The sequence below is a fragment of the Maniola hyperantus genome, chromosome Z (assembly GCF_902806685.2).
Source record: "Maniola hyperantus chromosome Z, iAphHyp1.2, whole genome shotgun sequence".
Classification (NCBI taxonomy): domain Eukaryota; kingdom Metazoa; phylum Arthropoda; class Insecta; order Lepidoptera; family Nymphalidae; genus Maniola; species Maniola hyperantus.
This window is the reverse complement of record NC_048564.1, coordinates 3,668,328-3,694,461: the sequence shown is the minus strand read 5'-3', so window position 1 is coordinate 3,694,461 and position 26,134 is coordinate 3,668,328. Positions and strand designations below refer to the sequence as shown.

Genomic DNA, 26,134 nt, shown 5'->3' with positions numbered 1-26,134 from the left:
ATATATTACAGGAATTTTGAGATCTAAAAAATAATTTTTTTATAAATTTTGTTGTACAAGTTTAAAATGACTAAAATGACATTTTGGAATTTTTGTTTGAAAGGTGTGACCAGTAAATACAGAGGGGATTAAATAAGGTTTGAATAAGTTAATCACTACCCATATTATAAATGCGAAAGTATGTTTATTTGTTGGTTTGTCCTTCAATCACACTGCAACGGAGCTACGGATCGACGTGATTTTTACATGGATATAGCTAAAGACCTGGAAAGTGACAAAACCTCTTTCCCGGAAAATTAAAGAGTTTTGAATATTTGTAGAACAGATAAAAAAATTTATCCCGGAAAATTAAAGAGTTTTGAATATTTGTAGAACAGATAAAAATTAATATCTTTTATGGGTTAGTATTTTGTAACCCATTTTAAAGACATTACAATACTATAATTTTACAATCTTGTTTATACATTTTGAGATTTTTCATTGCTAAGATAAAATACCCTATTGTGAGTGGCCACGATTCAGATCCACAAGTAGGAGGCTTTCGACTTACTTTTGAGTACGAATTGAAAACTTCACGCAATTTGACTTGACTTGCCCAGCCCATTTATAGATAGACACTAATTCAAATATCATGTTATGTAATAAAAACATGGTTACAATTTCTTTTCTTTATTTATAAATATGAACTGCCGCGGTACGTTAACATACTACTCGACTTAATAATTAACTGATGACGAACATAATGGCTAAAAACAAATTATATCGGCACTTAAAACACACGCATATTATGCAATACATCGTTGGGGAATCAAACCCAGAACACTTTGACACTTTGCTGGTCCAGTTCAATGGCATCCACTTTCCACTTCTCAGTTTCGTTAGAAGTCTCTTCAAAACTTTCTACTTCTTTACATGGTGACGGTGGTATAATGCTAATGATAGGTATACCAATCTCCTGAAAAGAACTCATCGATGAAAACCCACTTTCATCTTCTATGAAATGAGATGACACGTTGTATTCATTTATTTTGTCAAGTTTCTGTACCACTTTTCCACACGATGCGACGAACCCGTTTTCCGAACTAGGATGCTCTTGGTCATATAATTTTATTCCAGAAAACTCATTTTCCAATCCGCAGCCAAGCGGTGATTGCGATACAATAAAGTCGCTTAAAATTCTATTGTTTAAGTCCTCGAGTCCGTTAGTTGTACCATTGTAAGTTTCTTTACCGACGTTTGTGTTGAACACAACAGTATCAGTAACATTTTCTTCAATTAAATCCAATGACTTGGATACAATTTGTGCACTTGTCTGATCATTTTTCTCTTCAGCTAGTGGCAAAGTTGACTCCATTCGTCCACCAACACAGGAACATACGAGATCTGGAAGTTTGGTGCTAAGTACAGTATTGGCAAGAGTTATAAGTCTCGACATCTCTTCTGTTAACTTTTGGCCAGTTTCATTCTCAGATACTAAAGACAGTTTTGGCTGACTCCTGAAATCAGAAAATGTTATAATTAATATTTTGATTAGATATAGATCACTATAAATATAAATATAATATTATATGTATGGCCGGTTAAACTTACTAGTTTGTCGGAATATGCCCAACTAGTTTCTAACCCGTCTGGGCTCCTTATTAAATGGGCCTCTGAGCCTGGGCAATACCTTGCCTGTCTCAACAATGCTGGTAGGCAATCTCGACTTGGATCGTCAATAAAGGTTCGTCAAAGAACACCTAATTATATTGTACAATTAAATTAACCTTCATCGTTAAATATTGTGCAAATCCACTCACCAAAAACTGCTGCAATCTTTATATCCGTTAACATTACTAATCGATTTGCTGATTTTCCTTGTACTAATTTTCTTAGAAGGACTCAGAGAATAATCAAGGTTTCTGCTGACATGAAAAACAGACCGGGATCGAGGCAAGTCAGTTATATTTAAAGACTTTGGGAACACTATCGGTGACGTAGTATCTAGTTGCACTGCTGGATCAGTTTTCTGGTTTTCTATGTGCTCTTTGACTCTATTCAAAAATGTTACTATTTGCTGAAGTAAAGCTATGTGCATCTGCCTGTTGGCCTCTGTCTGAAAATAATCACGCTAAAATTGACATTTCTCAAGTTAATAATAATATCGTAATACGCATAGCAAAAACCAATACTTATTATATATAATTCGCTTAGAGCAAGAATCAAAAAATAATTGAGCTGAGCATTTCGCAATGCCCTACATTTAACAAAACACAGTTTTGGTATAGTATATTGGTGCACCAATTAATTAGAGATATCAAATTTTGATCAAAATACAAGGACTTGGTCCTCAGAGCGGTCACTTCAGAAATATTATTTTTATATATTTTTTAAAAAGTTTTAAAGCTTTAAAAGCTTTAACTTATCAGTACCCTTATTATAAATGCGAAAGTTTGTTTGTTTTTTGGCTTGTTCGTTTATTGGTTTGTTGGTTTTTTCTTCAATCACGTCGCAACGGTGGACGTCTTTTTTTGCATGGTTATAGATAAGAGAGTGACATAGGCTTTTTATCCCGGACAGTCAAAGAGTTCCCACGGGATTTTTGAAAAACCTAATTCCACGCCGACGAAGGCGCGGGCATCAGCTAGTCCTAGTATTATATTATATGTAGTAACTATCCATGTAATTATTACTGTTTGTTTCCATAAAAATAAATTAATTAAATTAATCTATCGATCTAAATTAGTTTCGGAAGTGGCCGCAATGAGAACTATTCTGCCCATCTTTATTTATTAAATTAAAAGTTTATATTTACCTGGGAAAGTTGCCAACGTAAAGTCTCCACCTCCATGTTTAGGGCATTTACTTCAGTATGGCGCATGTCAGCGTTGTTCTTCGCTGTCATATCAGGTGGTTTCACATTTTCTCCATTCTGCTCTAAATTATTATTCTTCGAAAGTTGAGGGCACTGATCAATACTTCCTGGAACCTGAAACAAGTTTAATGCAGAATTTAATATTTTTGAAACATATTTGCCAAGTTATGAACTGTGATAGCCTTAACTGTGATAGGTTAGGACATCCGCCTCCTAATTGGAGGTCAGGGGTTCGGACCTCTAACTTTTTGGAGTTATGACGGTGAAACAAAACGTTTTGAGGAAACCTGCATGCCTTGAGGCGCCGTCCTATTGTCATCGCTCGTGCGATGATGCGTGCGTCCGACGAAAATGATCGCGCGTCCCGTGCGTTCAAACAAACTGTGTTGTACTGAATGACCTATTGAAGATCGCGCGATCATGCGATGCGTTTATAAGATAAATGGTTAGAGTTGCTATTTATTTCTTGAAATTGCTACTAAACTCTTTAGATTTTGCTTAAGAATTAATTCTAAACCATAGATATTATATTTGTAAACAGAGGCACGTCAAAATGATAGACAAAATACTACAGACGTGACAGAACAATTAACAGATTATAAATGGCAAATCTATGGTACTTACATGGCAAAACATAATAAAGATTTTATTATATTTTAGAAATAAAGTAATTGTAGATTTAAATAGAGTATAATGTGGTATTTAAAGTATATAAATTTAGTAGAGTTTAAACTCTATTGACTCTATTGAATTTAATCTTTACATGGTATCACTATATTTTTATACAGAGGGTGGGAGTTAATCCCAGCCTATAAATGGCTCTGCTTTGACGGTAGAAATCATTAATTTTCCTATTTTTAATAAGAAGCTGTGACATACCTACAGGTACGAATATTGTTGATTTTATATTTCTATTGTTATACTATGTATGTTGTTTAATGTGTAATTTGTTATTCAACTGGTATTCCTTTGTAATAGTTTATGCTTATACCCGATGTGGGTTGGATATGTTATGGTAATACCATAGTTGTATCTATTTTTCAATAATTGTGAATAGACACCGCCGAGTTTTTTCTTGCCAGTTCTTTCTCTCGGTAGATATGCTTTTTCGAACTGGCGGTAGATTTTTCTTAAAGGAAATAATAAATTATATAATGATAAAGCAATAATTAATGGTAAAGATAAACTTTGATTTGGAGGGACTTTTCCCTGAATAAAACAGTTTATTTCCTTATACAATCTTTTATTTTGTTTTCTACCTTCAACCACGCCCTAGCTTTTTGATAACGAACTAAGGTTTAGGCTCTCAGTAGGTGATTCCTGACTCTATCATCTCTATACTTCTGAGGCTAATCTAGCACGTTCATATTGTATTTCATCGCACGATGAAATCGCATCGCATCATCGCGCGAGCGATGACAATAGGACGGCGCGTGAGAGTTCTCCATGTTCTAAAAGGTGTGTAAAGCCTGCTGATCCACACTTGGCCCCGTCTAACTCCGAGAGGAGACTCGTACTCTATAGTGAGCCAGCGATTTGTTTCTAGTTAGTAACAAAGTTATCATTAAATTTTTCAAATAGGGGCAGTGGTTCCGAAGACTACATAACCTTCGCCCCGACTTCACCCGTGTTGAAAAATTTACATTCCTACAAAATATATAGGCTCTTTGTCCATCTAAAAAAATGTACCTACCTACATATGAAATGGTGAAAGAATTTTTGGAATCAGATAAGTAGTTTCAAAAATTACCTCCTACATTCAAACTTAAAAACTTTGACCTAATCATTATAATATAAATGTATATAAAGATTTTGTTAAAATTGTCCATGCATCATTTTCCAAATCGCTTCACTAATAATGAGAACGGTCTTTTGAAAGTCGGAAGCTCAATCGCTTCCTACTTTCTTATCAACATCAATATGTCTATAGACGAAAGAAAAAATAATTTTATGGCAACGCAATTTACCGCATTGAGTATATTGAGAGGCATTTTTAGAGTTCCGTACCCTAGCCAAGTGTGCCAACGGAACCCTATTAGTAAGCCTCTGATGTCCGTCCACCTGTCCGTCTGTCTGTATGTCAGCAGGCTGTATCTTATGAACCGTAATAAGTAGCGAATCGAAATGTTAACAGAGTGTGTATTTCTATTGCCGCTTAAAAACTAAGGTAGCGAATTACAAAATGGCTGCAAACATGAAAATTCAAAAAGATCAAAAAGTAGGTGTAGTAGTAGGGTAGACGCCCCGCACACGTCACCCGCTCCGGGTTAGCGTGAGAGCTGTGTGGGTGTGCGGTAAGGTTCCTAAATTGCCCATCTCGACTTGTCGCATACTATACCTACACAGAGTTCGGTACGATGATACGGAACCCTTGTGTACGAGTCCGACTTGCACTTGACTGGTTTTTATTTAACTTGCAATTTTCGCGTCATTAAGCATCTACAATGGATCTAGTATGCTTTGTGCACCGTGAGATATTAAAGCAATTGGTTTATATAACAGAATATGGCTTACAAAAACAGATCAAGTAACGGAATCCACGCATCATGGTGTTTGTTGTTGACACGCGGCAAAAACCTGGGACCTAATGCTAGACAGTTAACACTCTGAACTTTTGAACTGTCAAAGACATCCCACGCTGTTGTTTATAATTCTCTGACCTAACGTTAAAATTATGAAGAACTTGATTGTCATCACTTGATTACCTAGTAATTGTTTCTTATATTAGAATCTGCTATATGAACTATGTCACTATGTTAATCTAAGAATGGAAACTCTATAGATCATATATATTTTGTGTAAGTCCCGCATATTACTATTGCGCTGGAACCATGTCTCATTAACATCCTAAAAAGTATGCCCATGTCTTCACTGGGTCAAGCTATCTCTAGAGTCTACGATACAAAATTTTGTCAAAGTGATCCAACGGATGGGCCGTGAAAAAGTAACAGACGGATAGATACCTACCTACATTTTATATTAATATAACACTAGTTTGGATTTTTTGGTGCTTGATTCTTCTGTTACTAATAGACAACAGGTTCTGCGCGTTAAATGTCCTTCTTAGGGCGGATATATTATGCAATAACAAGAGAATAGCTAGCTAACGCCTTACACCTTCAAATTATACTTATAGTTACTTACACAATATAATATCCATCTACCGTAACCTCCTTGCCTTGGCTAGTTCCTTAAGGAAACCCCTATTATGTGGTTTTTTGTATTTAAATAAGTAAAATGAAACGTGGAAAATCCACACTAATATCATAAATGCGAAAGTGTGTCTTTCTGTCTGCTAGCCTTTCACGGCCCAACCGCCCAGCCGATTTTGACGAAATTTGGTACAGAGATAACTCGCATCCTGGGGAAGGACATAGGCTACTTTTTATCCCGGAAAATCAAAGAGTTCCCACGAGATTTTTAAAGCCTAAATGCACGCGGACAAAGTCGCAGGCATTAACTAGTTTAAAATACTCTAATTTCTGATTGTTATTGGAATAATCGACAGTTAAGTAAGAACTTAAAGTAAATTGAAGATGTCTCTATGTAGGTATATCAGTTACCTAACGTTCTACTTACATACATTATGCATATGGAGGTTAGGATGGTCTAATGGTTAAAGAGTAACGCAGAGCAAGCTTTCACATAATAATTTCACTTTAACGATAATCTGGCTAATTCTGTTGAACACAATCTCTAAACTTAGCAAAAATTGCACGCCTATTGCTATCCCTTTCAAAATGTTCCCTGCTGAAAAGGACACACTCACTAGTCACTAGATTAACGCTCGAAATCCATAGTGATATTATAAATGCGAAAGTGTGTCTGGCTGTCTGTCTGCTAGCTCTTCACGGCACAACAGTTTAACCGATTTTGATGAATTTTGGTACAGAGTTAACTTACATCCTGGGGAAGGACCCGGAAAACCCCTTTATCCCGGAAAATTAAAGACTTCCCACGGGATTTTTAATAAGCTTAATCCACGCGGACAAAGTCGCGGGCATCATCTAGTTAATAATAAAATCAATCTATCCGTAATCTTTCGATAATATGTTACTTAGCAACGCTATTAATTGCAAAAAAAGATCATACAATTTTTGATAAAATAGCAAGGTTGCTACGTTACCTACTCGTATAGACAGATTATAGATAATTGAATAACAGAAAATTGACATTTCAGTTTAGATATTGTGTACAGGTACAATAGAATTGGGCATAATATAAGCAAGGAATTAAGGTATCAGAATAAGAAATTTCTCATTCATACAAACAACGAAAATTCTTATCAATCGAGGCCTAAATTTATGGCTAAAGAAATTTTATCGCGGCGATAATTAGTGACCTACAATGTGAACGTTGATATTACAAACTAAACCACTGAGCAACATCCGTTGACATGGTGGTTCACAATTGAATTGGCATAAAATAAAAACAACAATAGACCAATAAACAAGCTAATACTGGGTAATAGATGTAACTAACGGTAATTATCTAAAACACCTTTCATATGATACCCAACTTGGTGTAGCTATTTTACTTCGAAAATTGAAAATACTAATTATTATTAGTTCATGACCATAATTTTTTTGTGTGATGTAACCACAAATCACGGTTTTCAGATTTTTTCCCCGAATGTCTGCTATAAGATCTACCTACCTGCCAAACTTCATGATTCTAGGTCAACGGGAAGTACCCTGTAGGTTTCTTGACAGACCGACAGACAGACAGACAACAAAGTGATCCTATAAGGGTCCCGTTTTTACTTTTGAGGTACGGAACCCTAATAATAATTCTCAAGAATCAGTACTTAAAATTTATTTGCTAAAATCATACTTTTGACATGAAAGACACATATTTAAAAGGGTGCGTGAAAAGTATTTTTTTACGTACAAGTTTAAGTACACGTTCCAGCAACTTAGCTAACCTATATTGCCAGTTAGTGTATATTATTTACATAGTGTCAAGTTCCAAAGTACCTACTTGGTTACGATTCTCGGGTATCAGTGCATAGATGCATCAGGACGGAACCACGGACCAAGGCTAGTAGGCTAAGATTGGGTTACAATGAAATCGGTCAATGGTAATTGAAGTGTAATGTATAATTTCACCGAGGTTACTTAAAATGAGTCATGGCTAGCTTGTGAATTGGGATGGTAGTTAAGTTTGAATTAAGTCTCTTATCCAGTACAGCCGATACGATGCATTGTCTTGACTGTGAAGGTATGATTCCGAACCACGCTGCACGTAGCAGCGCTGCCGCAACAGTGCTGTCACCAGCTGTCACAGTCCTGTCGCGGCACTACTGGTCCCCATACAATCTCTCTAAGCTTATATGACATTACATTCCGAGCTAGGCAATGTCGCGGCAGCAACGTAGCGGAACATTGCAGCCTAGCTCGGAATGTAATGTCATATAAGCTTATAGAGATTGTATGGGGACCAGTAGTGCCGCGACAGAACTGTGACAGCTGATGACAGCATTATTGCGGCAGCACTGCTGCGTGCAGCGTGGTTCGGAATCATACCTTTATAGGTACAATAATTAACGACTTCTATGTACAAGCTAGCCATGACTCATTTTAAGTAACCTCGGTGAAATTATACCATCATCATCATGATCAACCCATCGCCGGCTCACTACAGAGCACGGGTCTCCTTTCAGAGTGAGAAGGGTTTTGGCCATGTGCGGATTGGTAGACTTCACACACCTCTGAGAACATTATGGAGAACTCTCAGGCATGCAGGTTTCCTCACGATGTTTCCTTCACCGTTAGAGCAAGTGATATTTAATTACTTAAAACGCACATAACTCCGAAAAGTTAGAGGTGCGTGACAGGGATCGAACCCCCGACCTCCGATTAGAAGGCGGACGGCGGAACCACTAGGCTATCACAGCTTCACAACCCTTATGATTTATGACACATTTGAAATGACTTTAGTATAGCTGAAACGACATCGTGTCGTTCGTAGTAAACAAAAGCTGGTTTGTAGAGGGGGGTTAGTACAGGCGGTTGGCGTGAGGCAAGCCCGTCGACGCGGCGGCGCGTGACGCGAGCATCCGGCCCGAACCCTCGGAAGCAGGCGCCCAGCCCGCGTCCTGACAAGTGCACTAAGTGTCGCGACACACCTGCGTTTAAACTACGTCACTGATAGTTCGGTCAGAGTGAACGAGAGTGAGGAAATTCTCGGTTTGAAGCTGAATCGACGATATGACAAATATATTATTTGGATATGGTAAAGGAAAATAAAATAAGAATAGGACTACTTAAGGCTACTGTGTGTGTAATGTGCTAACATTTGACGCCTGCCAGTAACGTCGAAGCCGTTTTGTTAGTGTTGATGCCGTTTTGTAAGAAGTTTTCTAACTGTCGTGAACTGTGTGTGGTTCGGTTGAATACGCTCGCAGTCTTTTCTACGGCTCGGTACCCGAACGGTTCCAACGGAATTACTAAGACTCAGCTGTCCGTCCGTCCGTCCGTCTGTCCGTCTGTCTGTCAGCTGGCTGTTGTATCTCGTGATAGGTAGAAAGTTGAAATTTTCAAAAGTATAATATTTCTATTGCCACTATAACAACAAAAAATAATAAAAATTTCAAAACGGCCGCCAAGAAAAAAAAAGTATTCTTGTACGATAGTAGGAACCCAAGGCGTGTGCGAGTCCACGTATCGTATTTGACCGATTTTTACTAAGTAGCACCGTACCTTCCGCGGATTCCTTCGATTTTTCGTAGCAAGCGACACACAACCAAAAGTCCGGCGCACCTAACTGTCGAGTTTTTTTTTTTTTTTTTTTTTTTTATTCAGATATATATCGGTACACCCCCACCACATTCCGTCGTGGAGCGTGCTGAAAAGACTCTGCGTGAAGTTCCGTCACATAATTTTCCGCACATGTTTCACAAAGGCGTGTAATGCCAACCGAACACTACGATTGAAAATTCAGCCGCCGAACTTTCGGCGTCACAATTTACGCAGGTGTGTCGCGCGACTTATGAACAAGTCACGCCAATATGCGGTTTGAATACGTTATTTTGTAAACAGGTAGCTACCTACCTGTTGTTTTGACGCGACAACGAGTAGGCCTAGTTGTAGGTAGGTATACTTCATATTGAAGACATTTCCCTTTTAAATTATTGCACAGACCACAGTGATCAATCGGTGTACAGTTTTTTTTTAATTATTCAGATACAACTTGTATCTGAATAATTAAAAAAAAAGCCCTTGCCTGCAATCTCACCTGGTGGTAAGTGATGATGCAATCTAAGATGGATGCGGGCTATTAGCCATTAGGCAGGTTAAACCTGGACGTGTATGGCAGTTTTTTATTAAACCCATATGGTTTCTACACGGCATCGTACGGGAACGCATTTCAGTTTAGATTTGCAGTAAATACCGAAATGTTTGTACGTATCTACCTAATTAATCAATACAAAAAACATAAATCGTTTTTTATTGGGGACCACTATAAACCCGTTAAGTTGAAATGGCTTCCAAGCAGTGGCGTGCAGCTCATAGAGGCATAAACGCACTGCTTACCCTCATTGTAATAAACCAATGCTTATTTTTCATTTTAACCTGCCGTAAAATAAGTTCATACCTAAATGCATACCCTGGCTTGAACTCCTGTGCACGCCACTGCTTCCAAGCGAATACATGTCGCGGACTTGAAGGTTAACTACTTTTTTCAACAATAACTATAGCTATTATTATTTTTACAATCTCATCGAACCATTGAACTTAATTGGTAGGTACCTATAGAATTCATCATCATCATCATCGACCCATTGTGAGAGCACAGGTCTCCTCTCGGAATAAGAAAGGTCTTGGCCATAGTCCACCACGTTGGCTAACTGCAGATTAGCAGACTTCACACACCTTTGAGAAAATTGTCTCAGGTATGCAGGTTTCCTCATGATGTTTTCCTTCACCCAAAGTGATATTTAATTGTTTAAAATGCAAATAACTGCGAAAAGATAGAGGTGCGTGCCTAGGATCGAATCTCCGACTTCCCAAATAGGAGGCCACCTTCTTAACCAGGCTGTAACCTCTTATAAAGCTATTTTAGAATCACCTTTTTTTTTTTATTCAGATACAAGTTAGCCCTTTAGCCCTTGACTGCAATCTCACCTGGTGGTAAGTGATGATGCAGTCTAAGATGATAGCGGGCTAACCTGGAAGGGGTATGGCAGTTTTTATTAAACCTATACCCCTTTGGTTTCTACACGGCATCGTACCGGAACGCTAAATCGCTTGGCGGCACGGCTTTTGCCGGTAGGGTGGTAACTAGCCACGGCCGAAGCCTCCCACCAGACCAGACCAGAAATTTAGAAATTATAAAATTCCAAACCGCTGCCAGGAATCGAACCCGGGACCTCCCACTATTAAGACCACAGCGCTCACCACTGCGCCAGGGAGGTCGTCAAACCTTTATAAAAACATAAATTAAATTAGGTAGAGTAGGTACCTAGTTAAAACCGTTTATGACAACATAAAACGACGTAAGTACTTATAATGATCAAAATAAAAGCCTACATTGCTAATTACTAATTAGGGTTTTATTTCCAGTGTAGATCTCAGTTACTTGAAATAAATTTCTATTTATTTATTTAATAGTTTGTCTGGCCAAGTTTTTGTAACTTAATTCAACACCTTTCTTAAAAATATTAATAAGTAGCTTATGCTTCAATTTTCAAAAATCGTTTCTTAGTGGATGCCTACGTCATAATAGCTATCTGTATGCCAAATTTGAACCCGATCCGTTCAGTAGTTTGAGCGTTGATAAATCAGTCAGTCAGTCACCTTTTCCTTTTATATAAATTATTTATTTAGATTACCTATTGCGTTGTGTTTGTGGTTACTAGCGCAATGCTTACAATACCTAGGTTTACTATTAATATATTGATAATGTTTACTAAAACATTTCTTATAAACCAAGAACACAATCAGTGTTTTCCAAAGACCAATGTTGTTAGAAATTCAAATGCAGTCCACGGCTCGCCTGTTTATGTCTACTTACGTAACGTATTAGGATGCTTGTACAATATCAATAAAACCTGAGACAAACACAACACATGAAGGCAGCGCCAGCGTGGCGCGCTCTTTTGCGTGTGTCACACTTGACACTAGAATAATATAATAAAGGCGAAAGTTTGAATGTATGTGTGTTTGTGTGTATATTATGTTTGTCACACAAAAACTGATGGACGGATTTGGTTGAAATTTGAAATGGAGATAGATTATACAACGAATTAACACATAAGCTACTTATTAATTTACTCAGGAGTAAAGCTTCGACCAAATGAACTCGAAGACTTCGCTTTGCTCGTGAACATAAATTGCGCACACACGTAAATGAAATATAACAATTAACACCTCGGGAATATGGTGGAATATTTAAAAAGCGATAAACTCGAGGACTCAAATCAAATTAATTTCAAATATCGTAAAGGACAATAACCTTTCAACTTGTTCAGTTTAACAACATGTAAAAGTTGCTTTAACGCGTGGATTTTCGTCACGTCGCGAGTTCGTGTCGGTTGTGGTTTATCTACTTACATTATAGAAAGAGAGAAAGCGCGTGCCAGACCTTCAATATTTTATAAAAGCTGAAAGTTTATCTGCGTATTGTCCCCGACACTGGCAGGACTGAACGATTTGTTTGGATATTTGTTTGGATTATGCTGGCTTTGGGAGGTAACAGGCAATAAAGGTGTACTTAAAAATCTTACGTGAAAGTAAGAAGTCAATTTTTTTATATTTTCTTCGGAATAGACAGCCAGATGTGTCGTGGCGACCCCCTGCCAGACTTTTAAACTTTAAGGGTGTCTGGCAGGGGGTTGCTATGATACCAAGTGTCTGGTAATGCATGACGTGATTTCTAATATAAAAAATTTGACTTCATTTTTTATAATTTTTTAGTGTTTTACCTACACTTCAAGGAAATTACTAAATAATATTAAATACATAATATCAAAAATTGCGTTTGTATTTGACTTCATACCTACTTTGTCGTAAGATTTTTAAATTTTTCTTACCTATTATCTCCCAAAGCCACCATGATCCAAACAAACATACAAACAAACGTAATTGTCTATACTCCAAGTATTGGGGACAATACGTCGAGAAACTTTCAGCTTTATAAAATAACGAAGGCTTGGCAAGCGCTGGCTCTTAGTTCATTAAATCCGGTACTTGATTCGTATTAACGGTGCGTCGCGGACATAAGGGTGACGGAACTACTACAGCGATGTGTGTATGTAACTTAGTATGAAGTGTGACTTAACATTTTATAAAAATACACAGGCTCTTCTAAACTCTACGTACATCTACTACGTACTCTATGTGCGATTGACTTCATCACCATCATCATCAACCAAAAGACGTCCACACGCTACGGTCTTGCGCCGCGCCGCCTGGATCCAGCGACTCCCTGCGACTCGCCTGATGTCATCCGTCCACCTAGTGGGGGGTCTTCCAACGCTGCGTCTTCCGGTGCGAGGTCGCCATTCCAGCACCTTGGGACCCCAACATCTATCGGTTGTACGAACTATGTGCCCTGCCCATTGCCACTTCAGCTTCGCAACCCGTTGAACTATGTCCGATATTAACGTAGCAGGAATTCAGGCCCAAGGAAAGATTAGGATAACTTATGGTAGGGGCGAAGCTGGGGCAGTTAATATCTAACTGTTGGTACTACTAATTACCTAATTACTTAATAGAAATTGATTCAAAAAATCTCATAAAAACTTGTATTGTAGAGTTTATTTATAATAAAAAGTCTGCTAAATAGTTTTCTTGTATTATTTTCACATAGGAATTTAAAAAGTGTAACAGACATTATTGTCATATAATCAGAACTAATGAAAGCCTCCTTAGGCTCAAAGCACATTGTGGCAGACGAAACGCAGTTACGCATTTTTCTAAAATGTTACAAAGTAAACTGAAATCCAGCTGTATTATGTGTTAAAAACATGAAAAAGTGAACACGTAGGCACGCAGTAAGTATATACGTGGGAAATTTACTCTACACAAATTCGTACATGGAATGAAATCTCTATATAATATTATGTAAAATGATACACTGAATGACTGACATATCAATGTACACTTAAACAACTGATATGCTCGAGCTATACCTTATCTATAACTAATCTAAAACTCTACCTAACCGAATCATGTAAGGGTCTAACCATATCACACTTTTCACAGAAATTTCAGCCGAAAAAGTCAAAAGATAACGGAAAACAGACTCTACCATAGCCGCCAAGAAACTCAGGCCACAGCAGTAGGTACTCTTTTTATTACCTACCTACTAGAAGATGGTAGAAGTGGGAACTCTTTGGTTTTCCGGATTAAAACGCAGCCTATGTCCTATTCCGGTATGCTAGCTATATTTGTACCAAATTTCGTCAAAATCGGTTGAACGGATGAGCCGTGAAAGGTTGGCAGACAGACAGACAGATAACGCGTTGCTGCGCTCCGTTTATGTTGCAATGTGCGTTGAACCTTAGAGTTGAAAAATGGAAAGTGCAATAAAAAGTGCCACTAAAAATCGTATTTTTTGCTTGAGATGAAAGACTGGCAGACCAATGGAGCGTTTCATACCAAATTACAACTACTTATGGACGTATCTTTAGTTAGACGGTCCACTTTAGCTGTGACTGATGTTATGGTATTTTAAATAGTTATTTACATCGATGTTATTTATAACAAAAACAATGTAAAAATCTTAAATTTTTTCCCCAAGAGTCTCGAAAGGCAAGTAATACCTACTTAGATGATAACTGATAAGTAAAACAACCAAAAGTTACTTAAACTAGAAGACTTGGCATGAAATGAAAAAAATGGGATAAAGAGACTCTAATCTAAATGTATAAAGAAGGTGACTGACTGACTGACTGACTGATATATCAACGCACAGCTCCAACTACTGGATGGATCGGGCTGAAATTTGGCATGCAGATAGCTATTATGACGTATACATCTGCTAAGAAAGGACTTTTGAAAATTCAACCCTTAGGGGGTAAAACTGGGGTTCTAAATTTGTGTAGTCCACGCGGACGAAGTCGCGTGCATAAGCTAGTATAATCATAGAATCATAAGAGCCTATAGTAATAAGTAGCAATATAAGTAATGCTACTTATACTAGATGATGGCCGTGACTTCATCCGCGTGTATAATAATAATAAGATTTTTAGGGTTCCGTACCTCAAAAGGAAAAACGAAACCCTTATAGGACTTTGTTGTCTGTCTGTCTGTCAAGAAACCTACAGGGTACTTCCCGTTGACCTAGAATCATGAAATTTGGCAGGTAGGTACATCTTATAGCTGACATTTGGGGAAAAATCTGAAAACCGTAAATTTAGGGTTAGATCACACAAAAAAAATTAAATTGTGGTCATGAACTAATAATTAGTATTTTCAACTTTCGAAGTGAGATAACTATATTGAGTGGGGTATCATAATATGAAAGGTCTTCACCTAGTACATTCTAAAACAGATTTTTATTTATTTTTATGCATCATAGTTTTTGAATTATCGTGCAAAATGTCGACAAAATACGATTGTACTACGGAACCCTCAGTGCGCGAGACTGACTCGCACTTGGCCGGTTTTTTTTTTTTAAATTCCAATGGGAACTATCTGATTTTCCGAGAGTCTTCTATTAGGACGCACAAGTCCGTGACGTATGGAAGTGCTTACAAGAGATCTTTGTCCAGCAGAGGACGTCTATCGGTTGACTTGACGATGATGGTAGAATAGAAAAGAATATATTTTTATTCTAATAAACTTTGACAAGACTGCTGTTGAATCGTCAAAATAATCTGTTCGGAATGCCGTTTATGAATTTTGAAAGTTTGGCACTAGTAATAAGTATCAGTTTACTTCAGTAAAAAAACTTTCATTTTTAGGGTTCCACGCCGCAAAAAGAAAAAAGGAACCCTTACAAGATTATTTTATTGTATAAGTATCTGTCTGTCCGTCGTGTCTGTCAAGAAAACCTATAGGGCTATCCCGTTGACCTAGAATCGTGACTACTTATAACTCGAATAAGACCTACCTACCTGCCAAAATTCATGATTTTAGGTCAACGGGAAGTACTCTGTAGGTTTCTTGACAGACAAGAAAGACATGACAGACAGACAGACAATGAAGTGATCCTATAAGAGTTCTTTTTTCCTTTTGAGGTACGGAACCCTAAATATAACAAAAGATTTTTATTTTGTTATGTTATAACAAATGATATTCCCATATGAATGAGAGCTTTGCATACATTTAGTACAGATACATAATTTTATTGTAATATTAAGCTCATGATGTAACTGGTATCAGTAACGAAGTCAACATTAGTTACATAAATGAAAAACCGGCCAAGTGCGAATCAGACTCGCGCACTGAGGGTTCCGTACTACAATCGTATTTTATCGACATTTCGCACGATAAATCAAAAACTGCTTAGGTACTAGTTCTCGTTCAAACCAATTTTTGGTGGAAGTTTGCATGGTAATGTACATCAAATATTTTTTTTAGTTTTATCATTCTCTTATTTTAGAAGTTACAGGGGGGGGGGGGGGGGGACATATTTTACCACTTTGGAAGTGTCTCTCGCGCAAACTATTCAGTTTAGAAAAAAATGATATTCGAAACCTCAATATCATTTTTGAAGACCTATCCATAGATATCCCCACACGTATGGGTTTGATGAAAAAAAAATTTGAGTTTCAGTTCTAAGTAAGTTGGGGAACCCCCTAAATTTATTGTTTTTTTTTCTATTTTTGTGTGAAAACCTTAATGCTGTTCACATAACACACATCTACTTACGTGGTGCATCTACATAAGTGGCTGTGACATACGGACGGACAGACAGACAGACAGACATGACGAATCTATAAGGGTTCCGTTTTTTGCCATTCGGCTACGGGACCCTAAAAACTATTAACACAGTAGGCATGCCTAATAGCAAATAGAAGGAAGAAGCCAAACGCAACTTTATTATTCCCTTCAGAGATAAGCACCACCACGGTTGGGTGCCCCTTGTGAAGCGAACCGTACATTTTACTTAAATTGGTTTGACCCAGGAGGAATGAGTCAGGTGCAAAGTTACCTGTGTGTAAACTTACGGTAAAGCTTCATTTACGCCAGAGCAACATAGAGCGACATTGCGGCATGCTACAGGGCCGCCTGATATCAGTACTTCTTATTATAAATGCGAAAGTGTGTTTATTTGTTACTATGTTGGCTTGTTGGTTTGTCCTTCAATCACGTCGCAACGGTGCAACGAATTGACGTGATTTGCATGGGTATAGATAAATACCTGGAGAGTGACATAGGCTACTTTTTATCCCGGAAAATCAAAGAGTTCCCGCGGGATTTTTAATTTCACGCGGGCGAAGCCGTAAGCATCAGCTAGTAGTTTGTTCTAAATGACTTGCTTGGGAAACTTAGTAATTTTTATGCCATTTTTAACAAGTAGATATTATCTAGATCCTATTTTGTACAATTATTTTATTATTGTATAGTACTATGACGATCTGACTTTTGTAAGCGTTTATATAGGTCTTAATCGAATAAATAAATACAAAATACAAATCTTCTTCTTCTTCTAGTGCCTCTCCATTACTGAAGGTCAGCAGTCAGTTTTTAAACTTCTCCCTGTCCATGGCTAGGCGGAATAGTTCTCCGACTGTTTTTATGCCAGTCCACTCCCTGATGTTACGTAGCCATGACTTCTTTCTTCTTCCCATCCCTCTTTTCCCAGCTATTTTACCCATCATGATTGTCTGCAGCAGGCGGTACCTATTGTGTCGCAAAATATGGCCCAGGTACGAGATCTTACGATGCTTGATGGTTTTAACTAACTCGGTCTTTTTCTGCATCCGGGCAAGAACCTCAGCGTTGGATACTTTAGCCGTCCAGCTTATGCGGAGCATCCTGCGATACGTCCACATTTCGAAGGCTTCGATCTTTTTCCGCAAGTCCTCCACTAGGGTCCATGCCTCGCAACCATATAGAACTACGGGCCAAATGTAGCATTGGAGTCTGATACGGAGTTTTAGAGAAAGTTGGCGACCACAAAGAACTTTCTTCATCTTCATAAAATACAAATACATAGTAAGAATTGTAAGCAGACGATCGTGTCATAAAGGCTATCGTTCAGTTGGCTCGCCGCGCCGAGCCGAGTCGATGGCTAATACTTAAAATTCAAATGAAAATCAAACTACGCTTGTACGGAAAGTGCTGGTAACTAGTAAGCGCTAGGCATTGATATAATTATCAAGATATGGTCAAGCGAACAAAATTTTTCACGGTTTAGAAACCAGATAAATCATCGCCACCTCTTAGATATTAATGAACTACCCGTTTGAAATCCAGACGTCACTGAAGTGGCATGAGTCGGTGCCGTTTTGTCTGTTTAATAACTCTGTTCATACGAAGTAATATATAAGTCAATGGCTAGGGTTATTTATCTTAAGATGGAAAGTGAGGGAGCTTTAATGAGGACTAAACGAAAACAAAAAACGGCAATATTATGGAAATTAATGAATGTAGATAGGTACATAGATACGTATAAGAAGCTATACAATTTCTTTATCCCCGCCTCGGCCAAGCACACCACGGTTGGGTGCCCGTTGTGTAGCCAAGTGTGTATTTACTTCAAATTGCCGGGATCCGGACAGGATGAGTCAAATGTATTTTTTATGCCATGCAGAGTGGAGTTATTACGCAATTTCTTCAACTGTAACCACAGAGGTACAAAATTGTAACTACAATGAGTAACTAGTAAAGTCATCATCATCATCATCAACCGCTAGACGTCCACGGCTGGACATAGGTCTCTTGTAGGGACTTCCACACGCCACAGTCTTGCGCCGCCTGAATCCAGCGGCTCCCTGCAACTCGTCTGGTGTCATCCGTCCACCTAGTGGGGCAGTTGGAGATTCTTCGCACCCCCTGCCCCGCCGTTACCATAACCGCTGCCAGAGCCAGAAACTAGTAAAGTACAGACACATAAGCGGTTCAGACTCTTGTTCAAAAAAGAGCAGACTTCATTGAACTGGAAACAAACAATGCTAAATTGCGAAAGCCCGCACAAATGTGCATAATATACGAGTCTATTAATATTTTTCATGGCTTCGCTTTAAATTGCTTCATTCATCCACTACCTAATGTTTATTCGTAACAAACTCTCTCTGTATCCTTAGTACGAGATTTTATTGTTGAACCAACTATCAACCAACGTTGATAGTATTCGAGTGTCGAAAACCTTTCGCATGATACTAAACTGGATCTTAAATATTTATTTATTTATTCATTCATTTGCTTTCATGGTTACATGAAGCCCCGTTAGGGCATTGCAAAGTTAGGTACATTAACAATACATACATGCTAAATATATAATTATTATACAATTACATGCAAACTACGTGTTACATTATTTTATAATAGATTTTATCATGTAATTATATAGGGCATTCATTTGAATCGAAATTATTTTTATTTATTGATCGCACTAATCAATTAAGTTTGTTATAATGTCAATTAGTTTCTTCTTTGTTAATAATTTAGTAATATTAAGTAGGTACAAGTATGTTAATATAAAATAGTTTCGATTATCAGTAAGAATGTCATATTAAACTTAAATTAACAGGTTATAGTAAGTACAACATAGTCTGAAGCATGGATTTAGAAGTAATAATTCTTATAACTTACATAAGTATTAGTAGGTATTTAAAAATTCTTTGGTCTAAAGTCTAAACATACAAATAGGATATGCAAATATAGTGTCGGTCGTGCAATTGAGGTCATGTATTAAATAGGTAGGTATGATTAGTTTTGCAGTAATTCGTCATATACCTTGTTACCTACGCATCTGACTACCTACAGCCAGCGCTCCAAGCGGAAACGTTGCGAAATTAAAATCAGTGGCATTGAATTTTTGACTTCAATTCAATTCAAGGCTCTTTAGGTCTATTTTACTTTAACGGTATTGTGTTTCGACTCTCTAATTATAGCAACGTTTGGTCAGACGTAAAATCTTATGCTAAGCGTAGCGTTAAAAAATACAAACAAAATGCTATAATATATTATAACGACTTGATTGTTACGCCATTTTCACACGATGCATCTTGCGCAACTCTGTATACCCGAAATTTTTTATTACTAGACTAGCCCACGACTTTGTCCGCGTGGACTATTTAAGTTCAAACTCCTATTTTACCCCCTCAGGGGTTGAATTTTCAAAATTTCTTTAGCGGAAGTCTACGTTATAACAGCATGCAAAATGGTCCAGTAGTTTGAGCTGTGCGTTGATAGATCAGTCAGTTAGTCAGTCAGCTTTTCCTTTTAAATATATAGAAGTTGATATCCACGTGGATTTAGGTGTTGAAAATGCCATGGGAATTCTTTGATTTTCTGGAATGAAAAGTTGCCTAAGTACCTAATACCTATGTCCTTTTTCGGTTTGCGAGCTATTTCTGGTCCGTCAGAATCGGTTAAGCGAATGGACCGTGAGGAGCTACATTTATATTGTTAGTAAAGTATGGATTAGACATTTCAAATTGTGGTGATATACTAGTGGTTAACACGTCAGCCTCCTATTTAGGGGAACCGGGGTTCGACCCCGGGTTGCACCTCTAATAATAAAAAAAATGCTTTTCTTGCCGAGAATAAACAACCCTATTTACATTAATTTGCAGAAAGTAACAATAACTTCGATGTAATCTTAAAAACTACTTATATTAGTTATTTTATCAATGTGATGATTTATATATACGAACTTTTATCGAAAAAATCTATCTATCTAGGTCTAGTATCAAACAGACTTTAAAACAAAAGCGGAGATAATAATAGGTATGAGATGAAACAGTTTTGGAAAATAAAACTTACGTGCAAACAATTTTTTGCCTTTGTTGTCTGTCATTTTTGGGGTTCCGTAATAAAATGAGGAATCGTTTTCGTTTACTCGACGTCTTTATCACTGACATCTGGTCAACTGATAAGTACCTAGTCATTCAAACAAAAGAGACATTTTGGCTAATTCTGTCGTACCTACTCAATCTGTAATTTATTAATAACTAGCTGATGCCCGCGACTTCGTCCGCGTGGAATTTGGTTTTTTTTAAATCCCGTGGGAAATCTTTGATTTTCCGGGATAAAATGTAGCCTATGTCACTCTCTAGGTCTTTATCTATACCCATGCAAAAAGTCACGTCAATCCGTTGCACCGTTGCGACGTGATTGAAGGACAAACCAACGAATCAATAAACCAACAAACAAACACACTTTCGCATTTATAATAAGGGTACTGATTAAGAGGTCTAAATCTTTTTCCGCAGGGAGCATTATAAAAAGAATAGCAATACCTTTTTTTTTTTTTATTCAGATACAAGTTAGCCCTTGACTGCAATCTCACCTGGTGGTAAGTGATGATGCAGTCTAAGATGATAGCGGGCTAACCTGGAAGGGGTATGGCAGTTTTTATTAAACCCATACCCCTTGGTTTCTACACGGCATCGTACCGGAACGCTAAATCGCTTGGCGGCACGGCTTTGCCGGTAGGGTGGTAACTAGCCACGGCCGAAGCCTCCCACCAGACCAGACCAGAAATTAAGAAATTATAAAATTCCAAACCGCTGCCAGGAATCGAACCCGGGACCTCAAACTACTAAGACCACAGCGCTCACCACTGCGCCAGGGAGGTCGTCAAAACGTGACCTGTCATTTTAGTGATTGTATACAACAGAGTTATCCACATCGCAACGCATGCCGGACGCATGCTGGCCGATATTACATAGATATCTTTGCATATCTGATCTATGTCTCGATTCCCACAAACGCGCGATAGCTCCGTACACCATGATCTATCGTGCTCCGTATACAAATGAACACTTTATATGGTATACGATCCTCCTCCCACACCGCAACGGTACCATTCACCATTGTTCGTTGTACCAACACGAATAACTGTGATACAATTATTGAAATGTCGGACGCAATTGGCCATTTTTACCCGACTACAAGTGTAGTATGTGCCTATTAAGCTGAAGCTGAGGTTCTTAGTGTTAGAAAATTGTTTATATACAAAAGCATTTTAAGATAATATCACAACGAGACTGTTCCATTGCTACCAGCAAACACTAAAAGAGTTACTAGATACCCAACACCAACAGTAAAAACTGCGCTGGCTCAACGCCACTTTGCCTTCTTAGCACCTTTATTATATAAAGCGATTGATAGGAAAACCACAATTAATAATATTAACAACTACTCGGCAAAAACAAAAATAATTTCCTACCTCAAGAACCTTAGTTATGTGAGTATTGAAGAACTATTAAGCGCACACCACATTTCTACGTAAAAATGATATACACACTTACTTACAAACACACCCACACCCACACACACACACACACACACACACCCACACAACCATACACCCACCCACATACGCATATACACACGCCATGTGAATTTTTATTTTATTCTATTTTATTTTACGTATTTAACTTATTTTATTGTTTTATTAGATTTTATTATTAAGTAATAGTTAGATACCTACTCAATAATTGTTTTGTAAATTAAAAAAGCTTATGTAACAGGGAAGGCACTGGCTCCCATGACACAGTTTCTACTTCTCTGGGAGCCAGTGGTCAAAGTCTTATGTGTCAAATCTTTTTTGCAAATAAAGATATATATTATTATTATTATTAATCAATGTGTTTGTAGGTCGCCTTATAATTGCGAAATGTTTTAGAAAAAAGTCAGTTAAGTGCAAGTCTGACTCGCACACCAAGGGTTCCGTACCATCGTACAAGACATACCTAGCACTTTTATATAGAACACTGCAAGTTAATGACGGACAGTGCCATCCATATGTGATTATTTTTTCGTGAACACATTTCGATTTTTTTTATGTAACCACTGTTTTCATATTTTTCCTTTACTTTTACTTTAAGACCTACCTACCTGCCAAATTTCATGATTCTAGGTCATCGGGAAGTACCCTATAGGTTTTCTTAACAGACACAAAAAGTGATCCTATAAGGGTTCCTTTTTTCCTTTTGAGGTATGGAACCATAAAAATTAATTGTTTTCAGCTTTTTCTGGGCTGTTTGTGTGTAAATTAAATGCCAACAAGTGTAAATTAATTAATGAAATATAAGTAGGTTAAAAATATTAAAGTTTATTCGAATTAAACTTGACTTTTCCCGCTTTAATTGAAAGTTCAATTTCAAAGAAAAAAAAACGTTGACGAAATGCCAGTAGCCTGCTATTTAGAAAGCATTTCATTTGTCACATTTATGATATGTCGTTAAAGTTAATTAAAACAATATCCAGTTTGAATTTACCTAATTGTTATGATACCACAATCAAGTTATAAAATTAAATTATAAAATCGCAATTCTCGAAAGTCCATTATTTAATGGACATTGGCATTGTTTTCATGTTCATGGCATCACTGGCATTGTTTTCATGTTCCTGAGAAATAAAATGTACCTAACATCTTATAATAGCGGCATCTGGTCACAGAAAGTCTGGACCATTTTTCGCGCAACGGATCAGCCTGGCTGTCCAGCGCGGAAATGCAGCCAGTATTCTTGGCACCATTCCACGCGGGTATGATTTGTATAGTAATTAGATAAGACTAGCGTTAAGTTTTATTGTAATTTTCATAAAATATAAATAATAATAATTAAGTAAAATTATATTTTTGATGAGACCTTACCTCTAATTTTTTGGAGTTAAGTGTGTTTTAAGCATTTTGTACTGAGTTTTTAAGCAATTATAAATCACTTGCTTTAACGGTAAAGAAAAACTTTGTGAGGGAACCTGCATGATTGAGTGTCCTCCATATAATGTTCTGCTAATCTGCACTAGGACAGCGTGGTAGACTGTAACCTAACCCCTTCTCATTCTAAGAAGAGACCCATGATTAATAGTAGTCCAGCGATAGACATATCGTTGGTCAGTGGCACCAGTAGCCTACTTATAATAATGATGGTATTTTTATTAGAGTTCATTATGAGAGGATGATTTTACTGATTTTCACCGTAACCAACCCTCTGTGTACAAGGAAAGAAAAATTAATAATGATCTACTATAACAATAATAATTGATGCTGTTGAAGTGATTATGTACCTATATAAGTAGATTTCCTTCCTCGTGACTTGCCATGATAACCGCATAGGAACTCACAGAAAAAAAAGAAGTTATAAACACATATAGTGTTTGTTTTTTACCTATTATTCATAGAAATAATGATATCCTAAATTGCTGTGCTCCTATGAAATGTTATTCTTTCGTACTTTCTAATGTAAAGTAGGCAAGTCAACTGCAGAGGCCTCTGACATTGTAATTCGTTTTCGCTTTTTTAGGTAATCATTTTACAATAACTGTAGAATATAATAGAATATAATATAGAAAATAATATATTTTTATTCAAATCAACCTTTACAAGAACCACAACACGTAGGGCACTAATTTGTATTAAAATAAATAATTTAATTCACACGGACCACATTTTGTCGCCAAGTTCAACCGTGTGGGTGATATCAACCACATCACAACCATAACGCAACCACCAGCAACAACGCGCACTAGTGGCCGACCACATCGCGAACACAACGTCTGTCTGCAAACAGTAGTCACAGCGTAACCAGATAGTTACTACAGGCGATAACGCAACCACATCGACATTTTGTATAGTTACCACAACGCAACTGCAAGAAGCTACAGCGACACAATTCACACGTAACCATGTTTGACCTCTTGTCGCTGCGATGTGGTGTGGTTGTAGTACGTGTGAATTCTCCCTAATAGATAGAGTTTGTGCTGATATCTAAATATATAAAAGGAAAAGGTGACTGACTGACTGATCTATCAACGCACAGGTCAACTACTGGATGGATCGAGCTGAAATTTGGCATGCAGATAGATAGCTATTATGACGAAGACATCCGCTAAAAGAGGATTTTTGAGAATTCAACCCCTAAGTGGGTGAAATAAGGGTTCGAAATTTGAGTACTCCACGCGGACAAAGTCGCGGGAATGAGCTAGTTCTTAGTATAAACTGCTTTTCGAATCAGAGGTAGAATCTTCAACTATCATTTTTGTCCTCCTTTGAGCCTTGAGGTTCGTTTCATTAAATAAAATATCACGATAATTCTGTACTTGTGTGTTATCAACTTTACGAATATCTAACACTAGCCCAGGCGTTCGTCAACTGATAGATATCCACTGCTGGGCATAGGTCTCTTGTAGGAACTTCTGCACACCACTATCCTATACCGCTTGAAACTAATGGCTCCCTGCGACTCTTTTGATGTCATATCTGTCCACCCAGTGGGCGGTGTAACAATGCCAAAATTGTCGTTTTTCAGTGCGAGCTAAGAAAGTCAAGGCTTTTTCGGGTTGACCTTCTGGAAATCTTAAGTGGATATCTACGTTATGGAGAATACATACTTGAATTTATTTATTTATTTTTATTATTCATGTACCCAAAATTGTAGCTACAAAGTAATAATAAATTAAGTTACATTGGAAATGCTTATCTCTAAACAGAGATTTCTTCCAGCTTCCCATTCAAGGTTGATAGTAAGGCGTATCAAGAAGTGGAATAGTGGAATTTACTCAAGAATCCAAATCTATCAGTTTAGTATACAGATCTATCGCATTGTTAAAGCTATAATAGTCAGTCAGTTCTCTTCTTACGCATATAAATAGATTAATACTGACTGTATCGCCATTTTATTTGACTGTCAGGGACCAGTTACCCAGTTTCAGTTTTGAAAAACAAAGATAAAAATAATAGTTACTATTATTTTTTCTTCAGAATCAGTTCAGTGAAAAATAATAGCTACATTAAACTATTTCCGTTAACCTCCACCTAAAATAGAGATTCTGCGAGCTCAGTTTCGCAACCGATCCAAATTCAACCAACTAAGTTATTACGATTATATATACGATATATATACGATTATTCAAAAGATTGTTTTGTCATCGTCGAAGTCAAGATCCAGTTATTATATAAATCAACTAGCTTCGCTCGCGACTTTGTCCGCGTGGACTGCACAAATTTTAAACTTAGGTGTTTACCCTCTTAGGGGTTGAATTTTCAAAAATCGTTTCTTAGCGGATGCCTACGTCCGCGTCATTATAGGCTATCTGCATGCCAAATTTCAGCCCGATCCGTGCAGTGTTTTGAGCTGTTTTGATAGATCAGTCAGTCAGTCAGTCAGTCACCTTTTCATTTTATATATTTAGATGATAATCATCATTTAAA

At 37.4% G+C, this 26,134-nt stretch overlaps 1 protein-coding gene across 1 annotated transcript in view; it reads right to left on the bottom strand.

The window, feature by feature from the left end:
• Positions 1-658: 658 nt before the first annotated feature.
• The window catches only part of LOC117995590 (uncharacterized), a 38,546-nt gene continuing 13,070 nt past the window's right edge, over positions 659-26,134 (bottom strand). Inside the window, exons 2-4 of the mRNA XM_034983574.2 lie at positions 2,795-2,968; positions 1,800-2,095; positions 659-1,496 (exon numbers count right to left, since the gene is read on the bottom strand). Of these exons, the coding sequence (XP_034839465.1) occupies positions 809-1,496; positions 1,800-2,095; positions 2,795-2,968 (1,158 nt within the window). The 3' untranslated portion in view covers positions 659-808. The remainder of the gene's footprint in view (positions 1,497-1,799; positions 2,096-2,794; positions 2,969-26,134) is intronic.